The sequence below is a fragment of the Nematolebias whitei genome, chromosome 11 (assembly GCF_014905685.2).
Source record: "Nematolebias whitei isolate Nwh7 chromosome 11, NemWhi1, whole genome shotgun sequence".
NCBI classification, from domain to species: domain Eukaryota; kingdom Metazoa; phylum Chordata; class Actinopteri; order Cyprinodontiformes; family Rivulidae; genus Nematolebias; species Nematolebias whitei.
This window is the reverse complement of record NC_056508.1, coordinates 27127045-27152559: the sequence shown is the minus strand read 5'-3', so window position 1 is coordinate 27152559 and position 25515 is coordinate 27127045. Positions and strand designations below refer to the sequence as shown.

Here is a 25515-nt window from a genome sequence, read left to right as displayed (position 1 = left end):
GACATCCTGGTATAATGACACTTTAAAAAGCCATTTGTCTAATTCTTTTTAAACAACAAAGCATGTTTACTTGAGACAGTAGGTGAATATATTTTGTTATTTTGTTCTGAGAATACCACTTTTTTTGTGACAGCTAAAAAACATTTCAAAGTCTCCACAAAGAGGTACTTCTCCAATCAAAAATCAGGATTGTTATGCAGGTAACTTATTCAAGCTGATGAACAAACATTCATCACTTAACAACAGTAATATGGTAGATCATTTCCAATTGCCAAGACATCAATACTGAATAAGGAAACAGAGCTTAATCAAAAAGTTAACAAAATAACTATATTTTTGCAGGCATGACCATTTTTGGCTTCCATAGAAATACCACATAATAAAAGGAAGAAAGAAAGAAAAAAACTCAATTAATAGTTTGCTGATTGTTTTAAATCCTGACCCTCTAGTAAATTCAACCATGTGAATAATTTTGTTTAAAGGGTTTAGTCAAAACAGACATTGCCAGTATAGGCATCTCTGCAGACTGATCAGTGCTGCCCTCCAAGCTGTGTGTTGAATTTATTACAGGTAAAACTGACATTTAATTCAGAATTATTTTGTTTAGCCCCCTCACCCAAAAACCTTGTTAATAAAGATCATTACACAGTCAAAATACTTTATGACATATACCTGGAGCTTTTAAAAAGTTTGTTTTTCATTTAGCACTAAAACACAACACTTATTTCCTGTTAAATAAGAACAGCAACCCTGTTGTCCTTCAACTTGAGGCATGCATAAATATACAAATATACCATTAAATACAGCAATTGTAAAAAAAAAAAAAAAAACCACAAAGAGTGTATTACCAAGTAGAACATTTCATTCCTGATTCCTTCCTCTGAATCCAGCATTTACTGATTTGCATTGAAACTTCTCAGTCTTGTTTGGTTCATATTGACTGTTCAAAGTGGTACAAACTGTTACTGATGCTTAATGTGACCTGACAAACCTTAATTTCTACACTGTGGATTGCTTAGCTTCCTTAATCTCTTGTGCTGGCATTGAAGGTAGCAATATATAATACAGTACAGTAGCTATGAGGTACAAAACGAGTAATTACAGGGTACATACTTAAGGGTATGAAAATACCCTGTTAGAACTATGAATGTGCCTCAAAAGTATTGGGTTGTATTATGTATTGTTACTTTACTTAACTATAAGGTCTTTTTTTAAGTTCTTTTTTTGGCAGTATTACATATTTGAGGCATAAGACAAGTTAAAAAATCTAAATCAGAATAATAGTTTATTATTAGTCAAATAGTCTCTATTTTTTGTTTTCATTATCCCCCCAAACTTTTCCTTTAATTGCATCGAGCGTTTAATAATCAATCTTGATATTTTCCCCATTTTGTCATTGGTTTTCTTTAGTGCTCCATTCATATTTTTTTCATCTAAAGGAAGTCACTCTGTAACTCATTAGAGAGTTGACTGACAGTCACTTCAGTGTGCCCAGATCCTTTCAGTATCCTGGCTGTCTGCTGAGGGCTGTAACCTGTCAAGTTTTTTCTGGCACCAGTGGCCGTTTCAGTGCAAGGGCAGTGTTTGCAGGTCCCGTGGTTCTCCGGTAGCCCGTTGGACAACCTTGTAGAGTTGCACTCTTCAATGTGATGAGATTGTTTGCACATTCCCTTCTGGGCAGAGCCGTGTTGGCACAAACACCCACAGAACGTACTCCTGCAACGAGCTACATCTCGGCACAGTGACTTGCGGAAATTGGGCTTAAAGGCCAAATAGACAATAGGGTTATAAAGGGTGGAGGACTTAGCAAAGATTGCTGCAAGCGCAAAAGCCATGGGTGGTACATTTGCAGGGTTACCGAACGTCGCCCACATGGAGACTATCGCATATGGGCTCCATGCTGTCAGGAAGCCGATGCAAACTGCCACTGAAAGCTGCAAAGCAAAAGGACAACACTAAAAAAAACACCTTAAGCAAACATTATTTCATTTGCAGACTAATTATAAATAATCTTGCAGAGTAAGCTTATTCATTTACCTTAACAATGAGAGCATGTGCATTGGTGATCTTGTTCTGTGGTGACATGTGCTGCTGCACAGCCTGGCGGGAACCACGCACAGTCAGCAAGATGAACGTGTAGGACAGAAAGATGACGGTACAGGGTACAGTGTAACAGAAGAAGAAGAGGCAGATTATGTAGCTCATAGATGCAGAATTTTGGCTGGGACCATGCCAGTCAATGCAGCATGCTGTCCCGTAAGGCTCCGGCCCATAAGCTCCCCACCCGGAGAGCGGACCTACAGCAAACACTCCAGCGTAGCACCAGATGACAGCAACCAACAGGCCAGCATGGTAGTATGAGAACTTGTTACCTTTAGAAGAGGAGAGGGGAGAGGATTAAGACATGTAAGACCATAAAATTAACAAAAAACAGTGTAGTAACAACAGGACACTCCTGAGGAATAATAAGATATAAGTAAATCATTATTCTCCAAATGAAGAATAGTAACAGGTTGATTTGACAAGAATTTCAGGGCAAGTAAATAATTTTGTCCTGTTTTGGATGATAAGTGTCAGAATGATCAATGAACAAACAGAAGGAGAGTTCAGCTTTTTATTTGAAGCTTATTATGTGATCCAAAAAGTCCTCATAAATAAGCATTTTCAAGAACTCTTCACTATTGCTACCATTTGTCTACGTAATTTTCTTATATAAACGATTTGCAAGGGTAGAGCATAAAACTAGGAACAATTCTTTTTTTTGCCAATACCTGTGCACCTTTGTTTAAATGGTTAAATCAGAATAATTTACACTTTAGTAAACTTAGAAATAATGTATATAACTTTCTTAGTAGCTGCAATTTTTAATCCAACTTAGATTCTATTCATACCAGAGCTGCCCTTGGTCAAGGAACTTGAACAAACATGTGAGCATCTCAACACTATAATGAATGGTTGATGTTCTTGAGCTTTAGAAGCATGAACATCTTTTTCAAAAATTTGTTTTAACCAAGGACTTGGTCCTTGACAACATTTACCCTATTACAAAATGTACTTAAACTACTGGAGCACTGAACAGTGTTGTTTCATGACACAATGCTTTTGATTGCATAGTATGCCAAGTTGTATATCTCCTGTTTCTTAGTTTATCAAAGAGTGAATAATGGGACAAGGAAAGCTACTAAAATAGCCCTCACCACATTCTAGTGTAATTGACTGAGGCAAGGACGTCTTCTGTGCAGGAGGAGAACCAAGACAGTCCTATCTGGCACCACGCAGCCTCTACAGCAGAATGTCAGCCCTTCTTACATTTCAAACTGAGCGTGGGGGAGTGTGATTACAACCGGTGGCACTCGCTGAGCTGTGCAGAGCTAAGGAAGGTAGCCATTGCAGGTTTTATCTAATGCGTAACGTGCCTTCACAGAACAGAAAATTCAGCTTTCCGAGTGACACACCGGGGATTCAACTTGAGCTTTGTTCATTCTCAGAACTGAACTCCATTTCAAAGAAACACTCATAAATATGTGATTCAAGATTTTCCCTTGGGATGTATTGGTCTATGATGTCAAGTCCAGTACATTTTAATTAAATAATGTTAATATATATTAGTAGCTGTAACTCATAGTGAAATGTACGTCAGATCACATGCTCTCCAGGCGAATTCAGATAAGATGGCCTTCAAGGCCAGCCAGGGGAGCCAAATTCAGATAAATACACAGTTGTTTTGAGGACAGGCGGAAATTAATGACATCTACATTGAGTCTGTGTTGGTCCAAACAGTTCCGAAGTGTCCAAATTACATGGCCACACTGATGGAACGTGCCCGAGTAAAATCCCCGAGCTCTGATCCATTCTGCCCAAAGCATTTGAGTCTGGGTACTTGATGCAAAAACCAAGCCATCATAAAGGCAAGCATGTGATTGGGTCCCAATTTTCTGCAGACGACTTCCTTGATTATAGATAAAACCAGCAACCAGCTGAATCCAAAAAGCAGGACCCAGTTATTGTAAATTCAATTAAATATGCGTCCTTAAAATCCACAAATGGCAGCAGAGATAGACACATCATCGAGTCTTCAAGTCGATGAGATATCCAGCTGCGTGTGTGCCAACAGGGCAAATCGGCTAGCCTAAAGCCTGTCTTCTCTTCGAAAAAATGTTGTAAACTGAGTTGAGGGACCAACTGATCAAATCAAGTCCATAATTATAGTTCGGAAGATATGCAAGAAAGTCTCAGAAGCAGTTTCACAGACAGACAGAGCAGCAAAGCAAAGCAGAGAGGGAGGGGAGGGGAAAAGCTTCCTACCTCAACAAGAACAAGTGGTGAAGTGATCTTAAATTGGAGCCACTTAAGTCTTGAAAGGGACATTAAGCATTAAATGTTTTACTTGTAATTCATAGTTATTTAATACACAATATTTTAATTTAATTTTTATTTTTATTTTGTTGATATATTTAATCATCAGGGCATGGTCAGGAACATATGAAATGATGAGACAACTTTTAACCAGCCCATCATGAGAAAAAAAGCATGCCAACCTGTTTTTTTTTTTTATTGTTATTTACCCAAGTAGATTTGCTGCCTGAATCTAACAAAGTAGTAAACAAAAATAAAAGCAGCAATTATTTTACAAAAGGACTAAATTGTTAGGCAACAGAATAAAAAATCTCACTCAGGCACAAACTCCTTTGGTTAAAGGTGTATTAGACATGCAGTTTCATTATTATGCCCTCGGATTTGTACACATGAGCTTTTCACTTCCTCATCTGAAAAAGATAATTTTTACATCTCCCAAAACAAATAAGCTGAATAATTTCCCACTTGCAGTGTTTCTAGACCTCCTAAATATATGTAGTTTCAGAAACTGAATGCCACAAGTACCACAATCACATGTCCATGCCACATAATTCTCTGAGCTAATGTGCAAATTTGAAGTGTTTATATTCAAATATTACCTTTTAAAAGAGAAAAATTAAAACAAATGCCATTTGAAGTGGTATATGGGCATTTTATCATGTCTCATTTGTTGGAAACATATTTAAAAGAGGGGAAACCTCTGACCTCAGTCGTGAAAAGCCAAAACAACTGTTCTTTTTGTAACATTTTGTACAGGAAGACTCACCACTTCAGGGGTAAAACTGAACTAGTTAGCTATACTCAAGCCTCATACTGCACTGGAATGAAACTGCCTTCAGACTTTTTCCAGCTTCTCGAGAATCCAGATGATTGGTCTCCTGAGATCTGCTCTTTGTGAAGAGATGCGTGATGTAAATAAGACGTGATTTTTTTTAGCCTTTTCTTCTAATCTCAGATTTTGTTGTTGTTGCTTCATAGTTCACATACTACTTCCAGCAAATCTCACTTTTTGTAACTGCATTTATATAACAGCCATCTAAATTTTTGCGTCAATAAGGTTATTTATTGAAAATTATACTTGTTTGATGAACATATCTTTCTGTTACAGTGTATAAACTGATTAAATACTCACAGAAGTGCTGAGTTGAGCTGAAAAAAATATATAACCATAAAACCCCATGTGGTCCAGCATACATACAAGGGCAAACAAAGAAAGTTTGTTTGCAGACCTTGGTTTTCTTCTTAATAGGCAGAGTATGCATAGTCAGGAAAATAAATGCAAATCATCTTGTGACTGCAGAAGCAGTAAAAATGGAAGCTACTTGGTCTCAGGATCACAGATTTCTGCTTTGTCTAGTACATGTCTGGTAGGGTACAAATTTAACTAATGAAAATTAGCTATGAACATAAACATTCTTACTTTAGTTGTATTATATTTTGATTTGTCAAGAATTGCATGAGAAAGTTTCCTTTTGAAAAGTGGGATGCCACATCAAAATCCTAAATGGCTGCTGCCACAAATGTCCGTCAGTCTTGTGAGCTTGATAACTTGAATAATAAGTGAGGAATACTGAAAATATTTTCTAAAAATGGACCCCAAAGGCAACATGTAAAGAGTAAAAAGCAGTAGACCTAAAATAGAACCTTGAGGGACCCCACAGATGAGTTGAGCTGCAGATAATGAACATTCCCCTAAATGAACGGAAAACTCCTGTCAGTCAGGTAGGATCTAACCCAGGATAAAACTGTACCTTTGATACCGACCACCTGCTCAAGTTGTGACAAGATGTTGTGGTCCACAGTATCAAAGGTAACAGAAAGGTCTAAAATCACTAAAACTGCAGATCTTCCTGAATCAGCAGTCAAAAGAAGATCATTAAAAACTCTTAAAAGGGGCTGTCTCTGTGCTGAGGCCTGATTTAAAACCAGACTGGAATTTGTCACCAATGCTGTTGGCAGTTAAAAATCTTTTAAGTTGATTAAAAATAACTTTCTCTAAAATTTTAGGAATTTTTAGAAATAGGTCTATAGTTTAAGAGCACTGTTGGATCAAGGTTTTTGTTCTTTCCGAGTGACTGCACCACAGCAACATTTGAATGGAGTTTGCTGATGAGACAGCTGTTGTGGGGCTAATCTTCCACAGCAATGAGAATACCATACCATACCATACCAATTTATTTATATAGCACTTAAAACAGCAACAAGGCCAACCAAAGTGCTGTACAAAAGAACACAAACATGCACAGCAGACAGGAAAACATAAAATAGAAATACAGATACAAATAGCAGCAGAAGCTAACTAAAATGGCCAACAGAGTAGAGAACAGACCGGGCCAAAACAAATCACACCGTGTTAAAGGCAAGCGAATAGAAGTGGGTCTTCAAGCGAGACTTAAAGACTGAGAGTGTGGGAGCCTGCCGGACACTCAGTGGCAACTCATTCCACAGTCGTGGACCTGCAACAGAGAAAGCCCTGTCACCCCTGAGCTTACTACGGGTTTCTGGGACTGAGAGAAGCATCTGGTCTGCTGACCTCAGAGAGCGCGGTGGGACATATGGCTGCAGAAGATCAGTGAGATAGGATGGGGCGGAACTGTTCAGTGATTTAAAAACATACATGAGAATTTTGAAATGGATCCGAAGGTGAATGGGTAGCCAGTGCAGGGAGGCCAAAACTGGCGTGATGTGCTCTCTATAGCCTGTACCAGTTAAAAATCGGGCTGCAGCATTTTGGACCAGTTGTAGACGAGCAATGGAGGACTGACTGATTCCAAACAGAAGTGAATTGCAGTAATCAAGCCTAGATGTTATGAAGGCGTGGATCACTGTCTCAAGGTTCTTTTTGGAGAGTATAGGCTTCAGCTTAGACAGCCGTCTCAGCTGAAAAAAACAGGATTTTACCATCATGTTTACGTGACTGTGGAGTTTTAAGGACGGGTCCATTATCACCCCCAGATTAGTGACCTTTTGTTTCTCTAGCGGGGCTAGAGAGAAAAGGTCAATGTCATGGTTCATGAGTGAGCCACTGGGATGGTGTAGTGAACCTGATCTGAACCTCAAATCTTGATCAGATGAACTGAGACTGTTATTTCATTGATCTGCATCCAGGAATACAGTTGAGCCATCTGGTGACTTTCTTTCTTGAATTAATCAAGCAGAAAAGACAATTCTCTATGATCATCACTGTTTTACAAATGTTTGATAATCAAATTGTGTTAGTTCACTCAATGTTACAGGTTGAAGAGAACTACTCATTTTTATTTTACATAAACAGTAAGTAATGATTTTTATTCCTCATTTAAAGAAGAAATCAGGTTAATATGCATTTCTTGATTTTCTGTCTGAAATGAGCCAAGTTTTGTAAGTATGTTAAAGGTCGGTTTCGGTCAACTAAAATGTTTACAGAGGAAAAATGTCATGTTTAAACTTTTTCAGAAGATAATAAGAGGGAGACGCCACGAAGTCTGGTTTTTCTGCAATTATCTTTCTGTTAGTTGTTGAACAATCTCATTCTCTGACCTCGACTTATGATAACATCTTACATCACAAACCACACCTTTTCCTGGTCCATAGACCAATCAAAAGCTCTCAAATGACCCGGAAGTCGACCCATTTAAAATGTGGCAACTTCCCAGTTCACTAGGAGTTGCAAGAGTCTGGGAGTGATAGAGTCCAAGAGTCTCAGAGTGATGGAGGTTCTGAAGAAGTTCTAGAGTCTGAGAGTTCTGAAGGCTGAAGGAGAAAACTCTGATGTCCGATGGAGAAAGTCTGATGTCTGAAGCCCAGAGTGCTTCCGTTGGAATACAGAACGCAGTGACGATGTTGGGATTATAATTTCTGTTTGAACACCACACACGACTCTCGAAGGATTTCAGCTGCTCAACGGAGACGCTGAAAGAGTCTGAAGGATTCTATACCGAGCTGATTTCATCGTCAACCAGGTAACGATCTACTTCAACCGAGCGTACCGTCGCAAGCTGAGATCCGATGGAGCGTGCACGTTCTGGTCATAACAGATTAATTCCCTCACATATCTCTCTGTAAGATAAATCTCCATTTCCAGCTTAAACTCTGCTTTCTCCTAAAATCAGTACAGATATTTAGAAATATCTGAAGCTAAGTCCTCAATCACCGCCGTGTGATTGAAGTCTAATTTTTGTGAAACTTGTCTGTTATTATTTTCATATTTTGCCAAATTAATGTAAATGTTTGATGTTAAACTTTGATTCTGAAAATAAATGACCGCATTCATTTGATGGGTCAAACATAAATAACGTCTCTCGTTACATTTCTGTTAAAATTCAATGCACGACATTACACAGTCAGAAAGATGAGGAACTCGTGAAAATTGTATGCATATATCTCGTATATGTACTACTACAATGGAACAGCATGACTTCAGACTTCTTCTCATTGAAGCTTAAGAAGTTTAAAGCCATCCAGTCCCGGATGTCAGCCAGGCAGTCAAGAAGAGGCTGAATAGAGTGTGTGCCTCTGTGCCTCAGGGAGAAGTAAATTTGGCAATCATCGGCGTAGAAATGAAAGGGTATGTCGTGTTTGCGGAAGATAGCACCTAGTGGCAGCAGGTATAAAGAAAAGAGAAGGGGACCGAGGATGGACCCCTGCGGTACCCCCCACTGGAGCGCTGTCGATGCCGAACTAGAATCTTTGAAATTGACACAGAAGGTTCTGTCAGATAGGTAGGACCCAAACCATTTAAGGGCTGACCCTGTGATGCCCACCCACTGCTCCAGTCTAGAAATGAGGATCTTGTGGTCGATGGTGTCAAAAGCAGATGTAAGGTCCAATAGGACCAACAGCACAAAATCACCTGCGTCTGTGGAAATGAAAATGTCGTTAAAAACCTTCAGTAGAGCAGTTTCAGTGCTATGGTGAGATTTGAAGCCAGATTGGAATAACTCTAGGATAGCGCGATCCCCCAAAAACTGTTTCAACTGAGACTCCACAATTTTTTCCAGTAGTTTAGAGGTGAATGGGAGTCTGGAGACAGGCCGGAAGTTGGACATGACTGAGGGGTCAAGGTTAGGTTTTTTCAGGAGGGGCTGGACAGCAGCATGTTTAAAAGTCTTTGGCACCACACCTGAGGATAAACTGCTATTCAGAATAGCGAGGATAAAAGGACCCAGGGTAGGAAAAACTTCCTTTAGTAGTCTAGGGGGGACCACATCAAAGGGGGAACCAGATGGTTTCATGCTGCACATTACCTGCTCCAGTGAGGACAGAGAGATGGGCTCAAAGTGGTCAAACACAGCCACACACTGAGATGGGATGGACAGATCATGAGCTGGTGGAGAAATGAGTGCCCGGGTGTTTGCCACTTTTTCTAAAAAGAAATGGAGGAAGTTTTCACACAGCTCAGTTGAGGCTTCCAGAGGTGAAGGCTCACTGAGGTGTAGAACTGAGTTCAGGGTGGAGAAGAGAACTCGGGGGTTGTGGGAGTTGGAGACAATTAAATCAGAGAAGAATTTACATTTGGCAGCTTTAACGGTTTTCTGATAGTGACACCAACTCTCCCTTAACATTTGAAAAGACACCTGGAGCCTGTCCTTCCTCCACCTTCGTTCAGCTCTGCGACACTGCTGCCTAACGGCTCGCGTGACGTCATTCAGCCAAGGCTCTGATTTAAGTTTCGTTTTTCTGGTCTTAAGGGGAGCAACACGGTCCAGAACATTTAAACAGGCAGAGTTGAACTGAGAGGTTAGCTCCTCAGTGGTAAGAGACACCGGGAACTGTTCATCCTCTCAGAATTAAAACCTTCATTAAAACGAGCAGCAGTGAAACGGTTAATGGAACGCGTATGTGCAGGAACGCGCGTCTTAGCAGTAGGACAAGGGGGGGTGAAGTCAAACAATACAGGCATGTGATCTGAAAAAACATTGTCACCGATTTTCAAATTAGAAACAGAGACATCGCGTGTTAAAACGAGGTCCAGCGTGTGACCATGTTCTTGGGTGGGGCCGCTCACCTGCTGAGCTAAGCCAAAAGAGTCCAATAAATCTAGAAAGTCCTTCACTAAGGGCTTCTCCTGACAACACACATGCAAATTAAAGTCACCAATAAACAAAAAGTGAGTGTATCTCTGTGTGATATCAGCCAAAAAGTCAGAGAATTCATTTATGAAGTCCTTAGAACGAGGTGGGCGGTAGATGAGCGCACACAGGACCGGAGGAGAGTGTCCAAGTTCAAAGGTGCTCAGCTCGAAGCTGGCACGGGACACCGGGATGGACAACTGTTTACAGGCAAAGTTTGCTTTAAAAACTGTTAATAATCCCCCCCGCACCGACCTGATGGCCGCGGGGCATTGAAACACAGACAGTCCAGTGGTAGTAATTCCACCAAGGCGCTGGACTCACCATCAGAAATCCAAGATTCCGTGACGAACAGAAAATCCAACTCCTCATCTTTAAAAAAGTCATTGAGGATAAACGTCTTGTTGGAAACAGACCTTGCGTTGATTAAACACATCCTGATATTGTCCAACACAGGCACAGCCGTGGATGGAGACGCGCGCCAGCGGGCGCAGGTTATGAAGAACAGCTCCTCCTGGTCTGCTGGTGCGGCGCACAGGTAAACAACTCCAGGTGTTTCCATGGACTGAGCGCGCGGGCAGCTGGCCAGCAGCCGGGCCCCGGGAGCACCACGGGTCAGAGAGGAGATGATCAGATCCAGAGCGAGTCCTGAAAGAATAATCCACTCTTTTCCTCAGTTTCACCAAAATCCCTGCGCGCTTCCCACGACGTCTGCGACGTTTCCTCCATGGAGAAAGGCCAGGGTCACGCAGAAGGAACGCAGGAATCTCAGATAGGACCGGTGGGGGAGAGTGCTGGCCGCTGTTCAAAAACTCCGCAGGAATTTCAGCAAAATTACGGAGCTCCAAAAGTGCCCGACGATCATACTGAAAATATGACTCCGCACACTGCACAAACCATTGTAAAAATAACAAAAATAAAATACAAGCAGAGAGCGAGAGACGGGCAGCCCTACATACCGGTGCCATCTTGGAGATGTAGTGAATTATTATTAATGTTAGAATGACAACAGGAGAGAGGTCTCCCACCTGGAGAGCTGGTTTCAGGACAATAGCTTCCTGCTGAACGTCAGCAAAACTAAGGAACTGATTGTTGACTTCAGGAGGAAACAGCAGGGTGACATCCATCTGCTCTGGATCAGTGGGTCTGAGGTGGAAAGGGTGGATCATTTCACTTATCTTGGAGTGACCATCACAGGGCCTGTCTTGGGCACTAAAAAAGAACAGTCAAGAAGGTCAGACAGCATCTCTTCCACCTCAGAGACTTCAGGCTCCCACCCAAGGTGCTCAGGAACGTCTACACCTGCACCACTGAGAGCATCTTGAGCAGGATCATCACCACCTGGATGGGCAGATGCACCAAAGAGGACCTGAAGGCTCTCAAGAAGGTGGTCCGCTCAACAAAGCAGGCCATCAGAAAAACATTTATTATAAAAGATGAAGGTCGAAAGCTGAGAAGATCCTCAAACAGCCCAACCACACTGAACATTCACTCCTCTTCCTCCCCCTGCTGCCATCAGGCTGAAGCTTCGCTGCCTGAGAGCAAACACAGAGAGGAAGAGGAGGAGCTTCTTCCCTCAGATTATCCACCTGCTTGACTCTGAACATAAAGAAAACAAACAAACAAACAACAACAGACCTGGATTTGCATTGCAGTATTTCTTCTGCATCCTGTGAGTGTGTGTTATTTTTATTTATTCCTTTTCCTTTAATTCCCTGTGTGTCCTTATTTGCTGATCTTTGGGTACAATAACAACTTTCACTGCATATCACGACTGTGCATGTGACAAATAAAGTTTTATCTTTATCTCTTTTCTCTCTTACACTCCTTGTTCAGTTACAGTCCAGATAAACACGTATGGAAAAATGGAAACATTCATTATTCAAATCCTTCAGCGATGGGGGACAACAGCGTACCACTTGTTTAGTTTAGAGTCAGTAGGACAGCACAAGGTTCCCTGGAAAGATGTCTCGTAAAAAGAGTCATAATTTATGCTTATTTGGACTTTAAACAGTCTTCAGGAGGTTTCTTGTCTTTGTGTGTTATACACGTCTTCATTAAATGTGTTTAATTGGAAAATAAGCAAGAGGAGCTCTTTGAAAATGCAGCTTTCAGTTACAAGGCGCAATCATTAACCAAAGCTGTTATAATTTTATTCTAAAGATGTCAAACTAGATACAGACAAGCATGAATTAGTTCAGTGCTGACGTGTATGTGACTCTTATTATGCAACAGATTTCATTTGGATTTACCTGTGCTCCCAGCTGTGACCTTCATGCTTATCTTGTTTCTTTTTGGACCAGTTTTGCCATTTTACTGAAGGAACATTACTCCGTCAGATTAGGTTCACTCTAATTCTGATTGACGAATTTTGCTCAGAGGGTCTCTGTTTCGTGAACTCCTGTGATGTGTGGAAAAGGAGTGGGAATGTGATAAGATTACAAACAGGAATATTTTTTATTCTTCCCTTCGTGATGCCCAGTCTTGGAGTGGAGTGTTTTCCTGCAGAGTACAAGTCAAGGGCAAAATCTTCTGCCAGATTGTGGGGGGTATTTGCACTTCATAATTTATGATTATCATCCAGTAACTTTAAAAAGGTAAAGTATGTGCTTACTGACCAGTTCGTTTGAAGAGCTACATAAATGAAAATGCATTTATTTCTTGTCCCTTGTAAAAAAGTGAAATACCCTGAAATGCATTTATTTTATAATCATTCATTTATTTGTTGGAGTAGCTAAAATGTTCTACTTTCCCAATTACAGTTAAGACAACTAAATAACAGAAATTTGATTTTGTTTGTTGATCTTATTAAATGTATCCTGACAGCTCTTACTGCAGTGAGATGCTGCTTTAATGGGGGTGGGGGTGGGGCGTCAGTTTTTAAGGAAGAGGCGATTTGTTCAGTAATACTACTGTAATATTCAAAAATTAGGTAAAACTATTTGTATTGTGTGTGTCAATGTTATTTTGAGTTTTTCATGACAAATATTAGGATATCATTCTGTGCCAGTGGAACTTCATCACAGTTTTAAATATTTATTAAAATTACAGCTTTCAGTTCCCAGCAACATCAATATATAAAAATAAAAAAAATACATCACTCTAAAATAATTATCTGCTTAAATGGTTGCAAAATGGCAAAATGAACGCAACAAACAAAACATACAATTAGAGAACATTGTTGTGAGTCAGTGCCTTACACTTGAAGCAACAACTCATCTGAGTTTTTTGATGTGATATTATCAATTGTATTTTGATATTTGATTTGAGAGTTCTCTACCTTCATGTATTAGCTAGCTGTGCTGCAATGCTAACACAAACTTGTACATAAATATTAACAGCTCGTCCTGAGCCTGGTTCTGCTGGACGTTTCTTCCTGTTAAAAGGGAGTTTTTCTTTCCACTGTTGCCATTGTGCTTGCTCAGGATGCGAGACTGTGATGAAGCAAAAACGGCTGCATCATAACGCAATGTAAAATATTAAAAACAGGAACGTGTCTGTGTTGGTTTATGCCATGAACTTAGCAGATGTTTAAAACCATCTAATCACTTTAATATCCACTTTAAAGCTAGGAATAAATAAAAAAACACTTTTTGCGTTAGAAGTTTTTAATTCTAACTTTGAAACTTATCCAACATAAAAAATATTTACCTCAAGTTGCCTTTTTGGACATGAATGCATATATTTGTACAATTGTACTTGAGAGGAGATTATTTCAGCCTCATATAAAATTAATAATGATGGTGATATAAAAACGGTATCGGCTGATATCTAGATTTAGGTATTGGGATCGGATTGGAAGTAAAAAAAAAAAGTGGATCAGTGCATCCCTAGTCGCCATCATTTGGCATAGTTTGTACATTCTTATAAATCTTTTAGCTACCGTTGTTGTAGAAGGTAAAAGAATCAGCTTCTCTTTATGAAACTAACCTTTGGAAACAATTAAATGCTGAATATCATCATGAAAGTCAGTTTATCTTTATGACAACAACCATCGAATCCTGTCAGTAATTATCTGATCATCTCGTGAGAATGTTTCAGGTTGTCTTTTGTTTCCTTGACTACATCCTTATTTCTGTCTGTCAACAAACTCTACAGAGCAGATGTGATTCTTTGTTCATTGTAGAAAGCTTCTTTTCCAGAAATAATTTTATTTTTATTTTTTATTGATTCTGTTTTTGGTGTTTAATTCTTTCAGGACTGCTTCCTTTCATCATAATTCCTGATTACCTCTGATTTTCTGTGTGTTTCACAGGTGACTCACGTTGCTTTGACAAAATCACATGACTTTCTGTCAAGATGCTTTTCTTCTGCAAAATTTTAAATTCTTCTGATTAACATTTGACTGCTGTGATTTGCATTAAAGGCAGTAGAATATAATCTTATTACGTCATTTTTCTTCATAATTGATTTTATAAAAGGAATTGCGAATGTTTCCGATTTTTGATGAAGCCATTGCATAACATCTCAGAGGTAGAAGTGTAGTTGTCATGGACACCAAAATGAGGACGAGTGTCTTTTTTTATAGTATCCAATAAATAAAAAATGAAACTGATGAAAAAAAGCACCAAGGTATTGCACATAAAGTTGCTTTGGTTAAAAAAGTTATAGGCTTTTTGTTTGACACTGCATCAATGGGAAATCTGAGAAGTTATAGTATATTCAAAAAAGAAGTTGCATAAATCTAACAAGGTTGAGTCAGGACCTCTGGACGAGTTCTTCTTGTCAAACATTTCATATTTTATCCAAAAGAGCTCTACAGTGACTGGTCTGAATGACTATCGGCCAGTGGCCCTCACCCCGATAGTCGCTAAATGCTTCGAGAAACTGGTCATGACCCACATCAAAACAACCATCAACATCAACGAGGACCCTCATCAGTATGCATACTGTGAGAATCGATCTACAGAGGGAGCCATCACCTCTGTGGTCCACACTGCGCTCATCCACCTAGAGCAGAAGGACTCTTACGTCCATATGATCTTTGTGGACTTCACGGCTGCCTTCAACACCATGATCCCCCAAACCCTGATGGACAAACTATTCACACTAGGACTAAGCCCCTCCATTTGCAACTGAGTCCTAGTCTTCTTAACAAACAGACCACAGTCAGTGAGAATCCACAACTTCTCCTCCTCCGCCATAACCCTCAGCACTGGCTCCCCTCAGGGATGTGTGTTGAGCCCCCTCCTGTTTACTCTGCTCACGTATGACTGTGCAGCTACTCAGCCAGGCTGTTAAATTGTAAAGTTTGCAGATGAGCCGATGATACAGCGGTGGTGGGATGCATCACAAACAACGATGAGGTCAGCTACAGGCAGGAAGTGGAACACCTGGAGAGCTGGTGCAAAGAGAATAACCTTCACATTAATGTGAAGAAGACGAAGGAGATGGTTGTGGACTTCAGAAGGAACAAACACACCTACCCCGCCCCCCTGAACATAAGAGGATCTGTGGTGGAAGTGGTCTCCAGCTACAAGTACTTGGGTGTGCAAAAGAATGACAACCTCAGCTGGAGCAACAACACCACCAGCCTGATCAAGAAAGCTCATCACAGACATCTACACCTCCAGATGCAGGAAGAGGGTCACCTGCATCATGAAGGTGTAGTGGACTAGGCCCATGTCAAAAACTAAGTCTAAGGTCAAAAATCTTGACCTTAAGAACCTTGTGGGACAGGAACTGTCATTTCATTGATTTGAATCCAGAAATGCCGGTTCACCCATCCTGAGACTTTCTCTCTTGAAGATTCATGTGAAAGAACACTCTCTTTTTTATTATCATTACTATTTTACAAATGTTGATAATCAAAATGTCTTAGTTCAAACCATTTTAGATGTTGCAGTGAACTAATCAATTTTATTAACTGTGTAATGATTTTTATTCTCATGCAAAGTTAGAACTCATGTCAAAGCTGTTACAGAGTAATTATGCATTTTCTGATTTCTGCCTTTGAATGAGCAAGTGTACGTTTCCAAGGTTGGAGTCAAACGCAAAACAAGTTGTTAGAACGAACTGTCATGTTTTTAGAATCCTCTCAGACGTAAATATAGAGGTTTGGCACCTGTTTCTGAAACGCGCCAAAACAAAACTCTCTCTGTCTGTGAGAACATTTCTGATCTTTCCATAACAATTCTTGCTGCCTTCTAACCTCTTACGTCACAAAACACACCCCGTCTGGTTGTTTCTGACCAATGGGAATACTCCCAAAAGTGAACCAGGAAAGAGCTCTTTAAAATGTCGGTACTTCCTGGTCTACTCAGTTTCTACTAAGTTCTGTTAGAAGTTCTGGGATGGTGCTGGAACGGTTCTGGACAGTTCTGTTCAGTTCTGATGGAGTGCTGTTGGAGTTCTGCTGGATACACAGTTCAACCAGTTCTGTGAGAGAAGCCCAGTTCTGTGAGAGACGGGATGATCCTGACATGACAACAGAGCTCTTCCGAGTTCCATGGGATTATAACATTTTCACTCGCCACTACTTCTGACGATTCACAGCATCCTAAGGAGACGCTGGACAGGTAGCGTTAACGGAGCTCCATATCTGCTGATTAACTTCAGAAAGGTAACGAGTCAAGTTTCCTACCAAGCGTACCGGGGAGAGCTGGGTTCTGACGGAGAGTGTCAATTCTGGTGAACACTTCCCCTCCCATACCATCTTTACTCCCTCTAAACTTCTTTCCCATCTTTAAACTTTCTATCAAGTAGATATTCTTCCAGATATTTAGAAATGTCTGTGTAAAATGCTCATCCACATCCGTGTGGGTAAAAGATCATAATTGTACAGTTTCATAAATGTCTGTGGTGAAGCAACGGAAAAATCATGGCCGTATGATTTTTCCTGATTGATTGCTTAAGTTGTTATTTTCATAATTTGCCAAATTAATGTAAATGTTTGATGTTAAAATTTTGATTCTGTAAATAAATGACCGCATTCATTTTGATGGGTCAAATATAAATGACGTCTCACGTTTGCATTTCCTTAAATTCAATGCACGTTTTATTCAGTCCAGAAAAATGAGGAATCCGTGTTAAATGATGAATATATCCGAGCATCTGTTCATCTACAAAGGACCCCACTCATCCAGAGCACACACTTTTTGCCCCGCTCCCCTCAGGAAGGAGGTTAAGGAGAATTAAGTGTAGAACCACTAGACTGAGGAACAACTTTTACCCTGAGGCTGTTAGACTCATGAATCTCTAACCAGAATAACCACTGTGAAAAACCATATCATGTTGCTGCTGATCTGTTTCATGTTGCTGCTGATCTGTTTCATGTTGCTGTGGTCATGCGTGCTCATCTGTTCACACAGACTGATGTTCATGCTTCTGTTCAGCGTATTGTTTTTAATGCTACTAGTGCTTAGTGTGTTTTTAGTTAATGTTTTTCTTAGTTCATATTTTAAATCTTATTACTGTTTTTCTTTTACATTTTAATACTTTTGTTGGATGTAACTGGGACACTGTGTACATAATTTCATTCCACCACATGTTCCACATGTGGCGTGAATGACAAATAAAGAACCTTGAATCCTTGAAAAAACTTTTCAGTCTGAGACGCTCATCAAACTCAGTTTGTTGGTGACAGCCAAAACGTTGTTGCAGCTCCTCAGACTGAAGAAGTTTTTTGTATAAAAGACAAAATGTTTCAACAAAATGAACTCGTCCAGAGGACCTGACTTAACCTTGTTAGATTTATCTACCTGGATTATTGAGCATGAATCAGGACAGACTGATAAATGTTTTTTGTAAGGGAAAGTCTTCTAAAAGCTTAACTGCATTCATAAAGATGTTTAGCTAATATGTTAATTCCTCTCTGTGATCAGGACAGCTGTGCACAGCAGATGTTGTTAATGTCTTAGTGAAGCAGGTCAAGTGAATTTAATCTCTACAATCATAAAAGGATGCCTGAAGGTTTTGTTTCTTTCCTTTGATTCCTTTATCCACAAAGACAATGATTAGGTTATGTGAGGGAACATCTGCTGTATTTCATGAGGACAAATCTAAACTGTGAGCTGAAATGGTTGAGGAGGTATTTTATGAAAAGGCAATCACTGTCATCCCATTTAAGGCTTTTATGCTTCAAGACAGGTTAACAATAGCTATACAAAGGCAACAACAGTCCTCAAAAACATAAACACTAAGCCATTCATCCATTTTTTTCTGCTTATCTGTGATAGGGTTGCTAGGCAACAGATCCAGGAGGGAATCCCAGAACAACTTCAGCTCCTCCTGGAGGATCTGAAGTTGTTCCCTGGCCAGAGAGGATATTTAATTCCTCTTGAGTTTTAGGTCTTCCTCAGGGTCTCCTCCATGGAAAAACTCCAAGAAGAGACACCCTCAAGACATCCTCAGCTGACTCTTTTTATTGATACAGAGGAAAAGGACTCTACTTAAAGCTCCTCCAAGGTGACTGAGCTCCTCATCTGTTCTCCAAGATTGGGCCTGACCTTTTTATGGAAGAAGCAGTTTTTGTATCTGGGATCTCATTGCTCTGGTCTAGATCTTCAGCTCATGACCACAGATGAGGTTTAAAAAGAAGACCAACCAGTAAATTGTAAGGTTTGCCTTTCAGCTCAGTTCCTTCATCACAACAGACTGGAGCACTGCCCTCATTCCTGCAGATGAGGCCCTGGTCTGTCACGCCATTTCCTACTCCATCATGAAAAAGACTCATAAACCTTCCTGTCTGGGACAAAGTCTCACCCCCGACAAGGAGTGAGGCGAGCACTCCACCTTTTTTCAACGACTCAAAGACTTAAAGTGGCTGCTGTATGCTCAGCTCCAAAGAGACCTTCGGTGTGTGCTGTCGGTCTGAAGACCCAAACAGAACCACATCAGCTGCAAAACGCTGAGACAGGACCCTGAAGTTCTCAAACCAGACATCCAGCTCAAACACAAAGAGGATCAAATCATTCCCTGACAGTTCCTCGAGTGTGAGGGTCACAGAAACCTCATGTTTTCAATGCTCAGTCATTACTTTAATGTATTGGATCTACCAGTATTGTTTGGCTAAATTATAAACCTTTAGTGGTTATTTAAATATAACAGGCTTGTTTGAAAAAAAATGCAGTTTTTTTATATATATATATATATATAGACATAAAAACAACAATTTTAATGTAATGCACCATTTTTACCATTAGATCATCTAAATCCTATGCTGTAATAAGCTCTCCTGAATGATATTAAAAACTGATTTTCCGCTGTGAGGAAACAGGTTTAAAACTAACAACGCACTTTGATTATATTAATTTTACAGCACTTCACTGAGAAACATTTTGATTTAACTCACCTCATCATCAGTGCAGACTGAGAGGGAGCTTTTTGAATCCAGCTTGACTGGTTTTGAGAGTCAGGGCCGACTCAAGGCATAAGCAAACTTAGCAGCTGCTTAGGGCCCCAAGGCCACTAGGGGGCCCCCTAAGTGAAATTGAATTATTTTTTAAATGCATTTATTTTGGTAATGATTTCTATATGATTCTATTCCACACAATTTCATTATAAAAGTTGTGAATTAAAAAATATATATATTTTAGTACTCTTTAGTACTTTTAGTACCACTTGATCACACATGTCAAACTCAAGGCCAGTGGGCCAAATCCAGCCCACCATAACCACAACCAGAAGACAATGGCTTGTAATTAAGCATTAAGGTTTCTCTCCATTTCTGGCCTCTGGGAAAAAAAAAAACAGTTTAATAATTTGACCTTTTGTATTTGTAATTATTTATATCCTTAACATTGTTATTTTCTCTTTCCTCCAATAGAAAGCACACCTGGACCTGCCATTCTGTGTCTGTTTGTTCCTCCTTCCTGTTCCTATCAATCCCATCGGGTTGAAGCAGATGGTTGCTCGTCCTGAGCCTGGTTCTGCTGGAGGTTTCTTCCTTTTAAAAGGGAGTTTTTCCTTTCCACTGTTGCCTTTGTGCTTGCTCAGGATGGAAGACTGTGACAAGATGAAGACACAGCACAATCTGCTGGCTTCCTTAGATAGAAAACTTTTATTAATTGGATTTTTTAATGTATGTGAATGTTTCAGTTCAGTGCCCTGAGATGACTTCTGTTGTGACTTGACGCTACATAAATAAACTGAATTGAATTAAATTAAATCAACTAAATATTAAATTAAATTAAAAAATGCACTGAATAGCAATTTTTTTTGTTCGCTTTTTACCTAAATTTAGTTTTTATTTCTGCTTTTTTGTACACTTTTTTATTAGTTTTACAAAAGATTAATTTGTTACTGTGTGGATGAGGCATTATTACATTATGAAGACATTAATTTCAGCCAAAGAACTTGTTGGTTTACCATAGTTTGGACAGCAGACCTTGAGCCAGCAGACACAGGAAAGCACCGTGAGGTTGGTCAAACTGCACAGTCCGAACAAAACACCACAGAAGGCATAGATAGTGCAGGCTGTCATGTTGAATAACCACCTGAATGGAAAACAAAAGAAAAAAGAAATCAATTACTGACTAACAACATGTTCTTGAATGAGTTTTTTTTCCTTCAGGGAAATCTCACAGTTCACATCCAGGAGGATAGACCGGCAATACATTTTCCGGCCCTTCCTCTTGGGTCACGTCTGACTGTGAGGAGCAGTGATGCACTTTGACCCAACACTGGCACATATGACAGCTTGCATCATATATCCTCAGGGGATCCAGGAGGATAACAGAGAAGGTCACCAGCTGAAGCAGGACACACAGCAAGTGACGAAGGTGACGTGTCTCCTGACATTTTGAGTGTTTTTACATCTTGCTGTAGCAAAGCGGGACTTTTCTGTCATGGTGTTTGGGCTCTTGTTGGCAAACTTGTCCTGCAGATATGTTAGAAAAGCTACTGAAGCTTTTAAGTAGCGGATTTGATCATTTTCACTCAAAAGCATGTGCTTAAAACATCGCAGAGAACAGCAATTTCAAAGATGCAGTGCTCGTTTGATTGTGTGATCATGAAGTGGCGGCTGGGTATTTTTATTCTGAAGAGTGCCAATTGCAAACATCTGCTTTGATGCCACTGCAAAAGGTTGTCTATACAGTTATTTTTATTTGTGTTATCATGTGGTGGAGTCACATAAGACATCCAAACAGGCTTTCCCCCCAGTTTTTCTGGTGCTTAGGTGTTTAACGTGTAGATTATTATAAAAAGTGTTGAAGTATGGCATTTTTTTGTAATGACCCAGCAATGTCTTCAAGTGCAAAAAATAAAACTTGAAGTCTCACATCTTGAGAAAGAAAGGGCTATTTATGAGACTGAGTTAAGTACAGCTCCTCAGACTGACAAAGTATTTTGGGTAAAAGACGAAACATTTCAACAATTTCTTTTTTTATCCATCATGAGGACCTGACTTAACTGTGTTGTATTTTTCTACCTAGATTTTTAAAGATGCATGAGATATTAAAATCTCACCATTAATGAGATTACAAAGGCTAAATTCAGAAAAAAGGGCCATTTTTGCATCTTTGAATAAAACGAATATTCGAAGCTGAAGTCACTTTTCATTCAACCTTTATTTATACAGGTTAATCCCATTGAGCCTCGGGGACTCATTTACAAGAGAGACCTGAATAAGACACTTCATAAGTAAAGTTATGCAATAACTTAAACAAACAGTAAAACCCTGTAGAAGAAGTAGGACTGAAAATCACAGAGCTCGTCCGGCAGATGAGTGCATTATTTAACCAAACTAAAATCTTTAATATGAGAGCGTAAGGTTGGATTGTATTGTGCTATGATGATGATGCTACGTGACCTTTCACATCAAACCAGGGATTAGGTCAATATGATACCTACATTATATCATGAGCAGTTCTAGTCATATGACTTGATTTGTCTTACGTAAAGAGACACATTTTTAACAGAATTTTGGAAAAACAAACTCTGAAACTATTGTTAAAATTCACAAATTATGTGTTGGTCAAGATAAATCAAACTCTTTGATTCTTTCTGCAAAACCACTGATCTAAACAGGCATGCTCTAGTTCCTAAAGTTCAAAAATATTCTTCCAACTAGTCTAACCTCTGCTTTTACTCAGGTAAAAAGTAATTGTCTCATTTTGTTTTCTAACATAAATCCAGTAGTCCCTCACTTATTGCGAGGGTGACATTCCAGACACCCCTGCGATAGGTGAAACTCAGTGAAGTAAGGATGCTATATTTATTTTACTATATATATATATATATATATATGGGCATCGGGAGCACCAGGACATTTCCTGGTGGCCTGGCCCGCTTAGTAATCGAGGCTGTCTGTCACAGCAGAGCAGAGACACACTGTTCTGCTCTGCTGTGACAGACAGCCTCGGAAAAAGAAAGGAGGGGGTGGGGGTGCCTGTCTTATACCTGAGTGAGCCACTCGTGCACATGGACTGTTTATTTAAAAGAATCAAGCGCAACCCGAACCAAGCCTTTACCCTTGGCAATCACTAAGCGGGCCAGGCCACTGGGAAATGTCTTGGTGCTCCCGATGGCCAGTCCACCCCTCAGCACAATGCTCTGGTTGGTTGCCTTCCATCAATCAGCCAATCGTGTGTAGTGTACAATTTTATGTTGAAAATTTGCTAAAGAGTGAGCCCGCGTAAGTTGAACTGCTTTGTATCAAGGGACTACTGTAACCTAAGTTAAAAAAAAAAATTAAGACAAAAGATAAACTGAATAAAATATAAATGGCCAAAGGTGACTCACTTGTGTGCCAAGGCTGAAGGAACTGCCAGAGGAAACAGCGTTACAGTCATACTCAGGTCACTGATGGCCAGATTCACAACGAAGAGTTCTGCTGGTTTCAGGGAGGACTTTTTTCTATAAGCCACAAACAGCAGGATCCCGTTACCCAGCACAGACAGCAAACCTAAAACACAGAAAAGAGCTGGTGGATTTAACTTCACACATGAATATTTAAGAAGTGAGGACAAATTCACTTACCAAAAATGGTGTAAAGAGTTCCCATGAGGAAGTCGTAGTTTTTTGATATTCTGGACACGAACAAAAATATTTCAGAGGCATTTCCCATCTGGAGAAATAGAATGTAAATGGAAAGAAAAACTTTTAACTAAAAAACAAACCAGTGGGGTTTTGTACATGTTCAGAATCAGATAAAAACAGGACTAAACACAAGTTCAGTTCAGATTCGAATTCATGGTTTTAAATGGGAGGCCAAACCAGACTCATGGGTTTTATTTCTTTCTTTCAGTCTACATCCAAACTAACTTTAAAAATAATTTAATCAAGTAATTAAACCACAGAAGATAATTCTGCTTCAACATAAAATTATTCTGTTTCCAATTTGGCCATTTTTGTTGTCTTGAAGGCCATTGTGTTCCAATAAAAGGAAGATGAAGACGCTGAAATAAAAATCAGAGCGATTTACATTCACAGCATGGCCTGCTTCGTGACCTGCTTCGTGAACTGCTGCCAACATGGAGTTTGCTGTGACAAAAGCAAGTTGCTGAGACAATCTTTGTGACAGAATCTATAGAGGAAGATAACATGGACATTCAAAGGATTTCTATTTACTCAGTGACATTACCTGTATTTACATATAAAAGGAAAAAAGACAAGTTAAATCACCCGGGGTTAGGAGAGGAGCAGCTTCTAGATAAAGCCAAACCTGCACACACTCAGCTTCAGGAGGACCAGAGGTGGACGGTTCTTTCATGTTATTTTCTGTGGAGCTCTGTTAGAACTTTCTGCACCTTGTAAACTGATACATAAAGATTTATGTAAGAAATGTCATGGATAAATGTGTGCAACTCTTGTTTCTGGGGTTTTAATGTAGCATATACACTAAATAAATGATACATGTCAAATTATTCAACCAAATAATGCTTATTTTATGCTTTTTATTACAATCAAGAAATTTATTTTAATTTAAACCATGCATTTAGTTATATATCATTTACCCCCAATTTGAGGACCTTTGTTGTGATTGTTGCACACAATTTTCTGTGAACTCCAGCTGAATGTGAAAATTGTTGGGGTATCACCCTTTGAAAATTTCTACAAAAGCATTTTAAGATGATATCAGACATCTGCCTCTCATCATTTTTCATAAATTCTCTCTGATGTTCTGCAGGCTTGAGGTCTGACTGTGGAGAAAATAGATGGTACTTCATGGAGCCCTGAAAGAAGTTTGAGATGTCACAGCAGATGATAAATCTAAAGATAAAGCCCTGAAGAAAACAGAGAATGCAGTGTTTGAACACAGGTTCATCTGTTAGTCCAGTTGCATGCACACAGCGAGCAAGATAGTCAAAACAATTCATTAATATTAGGGGTGATTCCAACAGGAAGTGCTCTTCCCTGCAGCGGGAACAACCTCTGACTCATGGTGTCAGTTTACAGCCAATAAATAAATGTCAAAGCAAACGTGAATAGAACATTAACAAGAACAACCCATTTCCAAAACAAGAAACATCATAAACAGTTATAAACATTGCACACATAATTGCCACATGGTTACCCAGCATTCTTTGCAGCTCAGAGTCTCTCTGGGACTTTCTCACAGAGAGACTCTGTGAGTTTGGAGGAAAATAAAATAAAGTTAAAAGGAGACATTTTTCCTACGGCGTTTCTCTCTCTCCCTCTTGGACCAGAGGTTTGGTCACACTTGCAAGCTGCACATATCTGTACAAGGATGACAACGGTCCAAAAACATTAAGGTTTTATACAAAATTAGATTTTCTATACAAAAATCCCGGCGACATCGGGAGTGTGGTGCGGTAGGTCTGTCAATGACGACTGTGCACATGCGTGGTTTGTTTGCAGTGTTTCTACACTGAACGCTTTGAGATGGAGAGGGGCTCACCGCTGAGCCACTGCTCACTGAGTTGGAAACACCCAGGCTCACCAAACATCAGATGGTGTGTCAGTATTTGCCATGTGGTAGAAAAGCAACATATCAGTTATACAAGACACATTAAAAAAACGGTCATCATAATTTTTCATTTTGAAAGGCATACACCAGTCCTTGACCCCCTTCCTCCTAGCATATGGTTTGTATGCTTGTGAAAATGTTGAAAACTTTCACTCACCCCTTACTGAAAATTCATTATGGCAGAGAACGAGACAAATGTGTTAACTGGAACAGAGTCTTAAACTGTACTGAGCTTAA

General features: G+C 39.7%; 1 protein-coding gene across 1 annotated transcript; it reads right to left on the bottom strand.

Annotated features, from left to right (window-relative positions):
- Positions 1-1433: 1433 nt before the first annotated feature.
- Positions 1434-23415, bottom strand: opn7b (opsin 7, group member b). The gene is made up of 5 exons (XM_037684085.1): positions 23328-23415; positions 23091-23253; positions 20715-20842; positions 2038-2372; positions 1434-1934 (listed from the first exon to the last, which is right to left on the bottom strand). Exons 1-5 carry the CDS (start codon positions 23413-23415, stop codon positions 1434-1436), a joined length of 1215 nt encoding a protein of 404 aa, XP_037540013.1.
- Positions 23416-25515: the final 2100 nt, after the last annotated feature.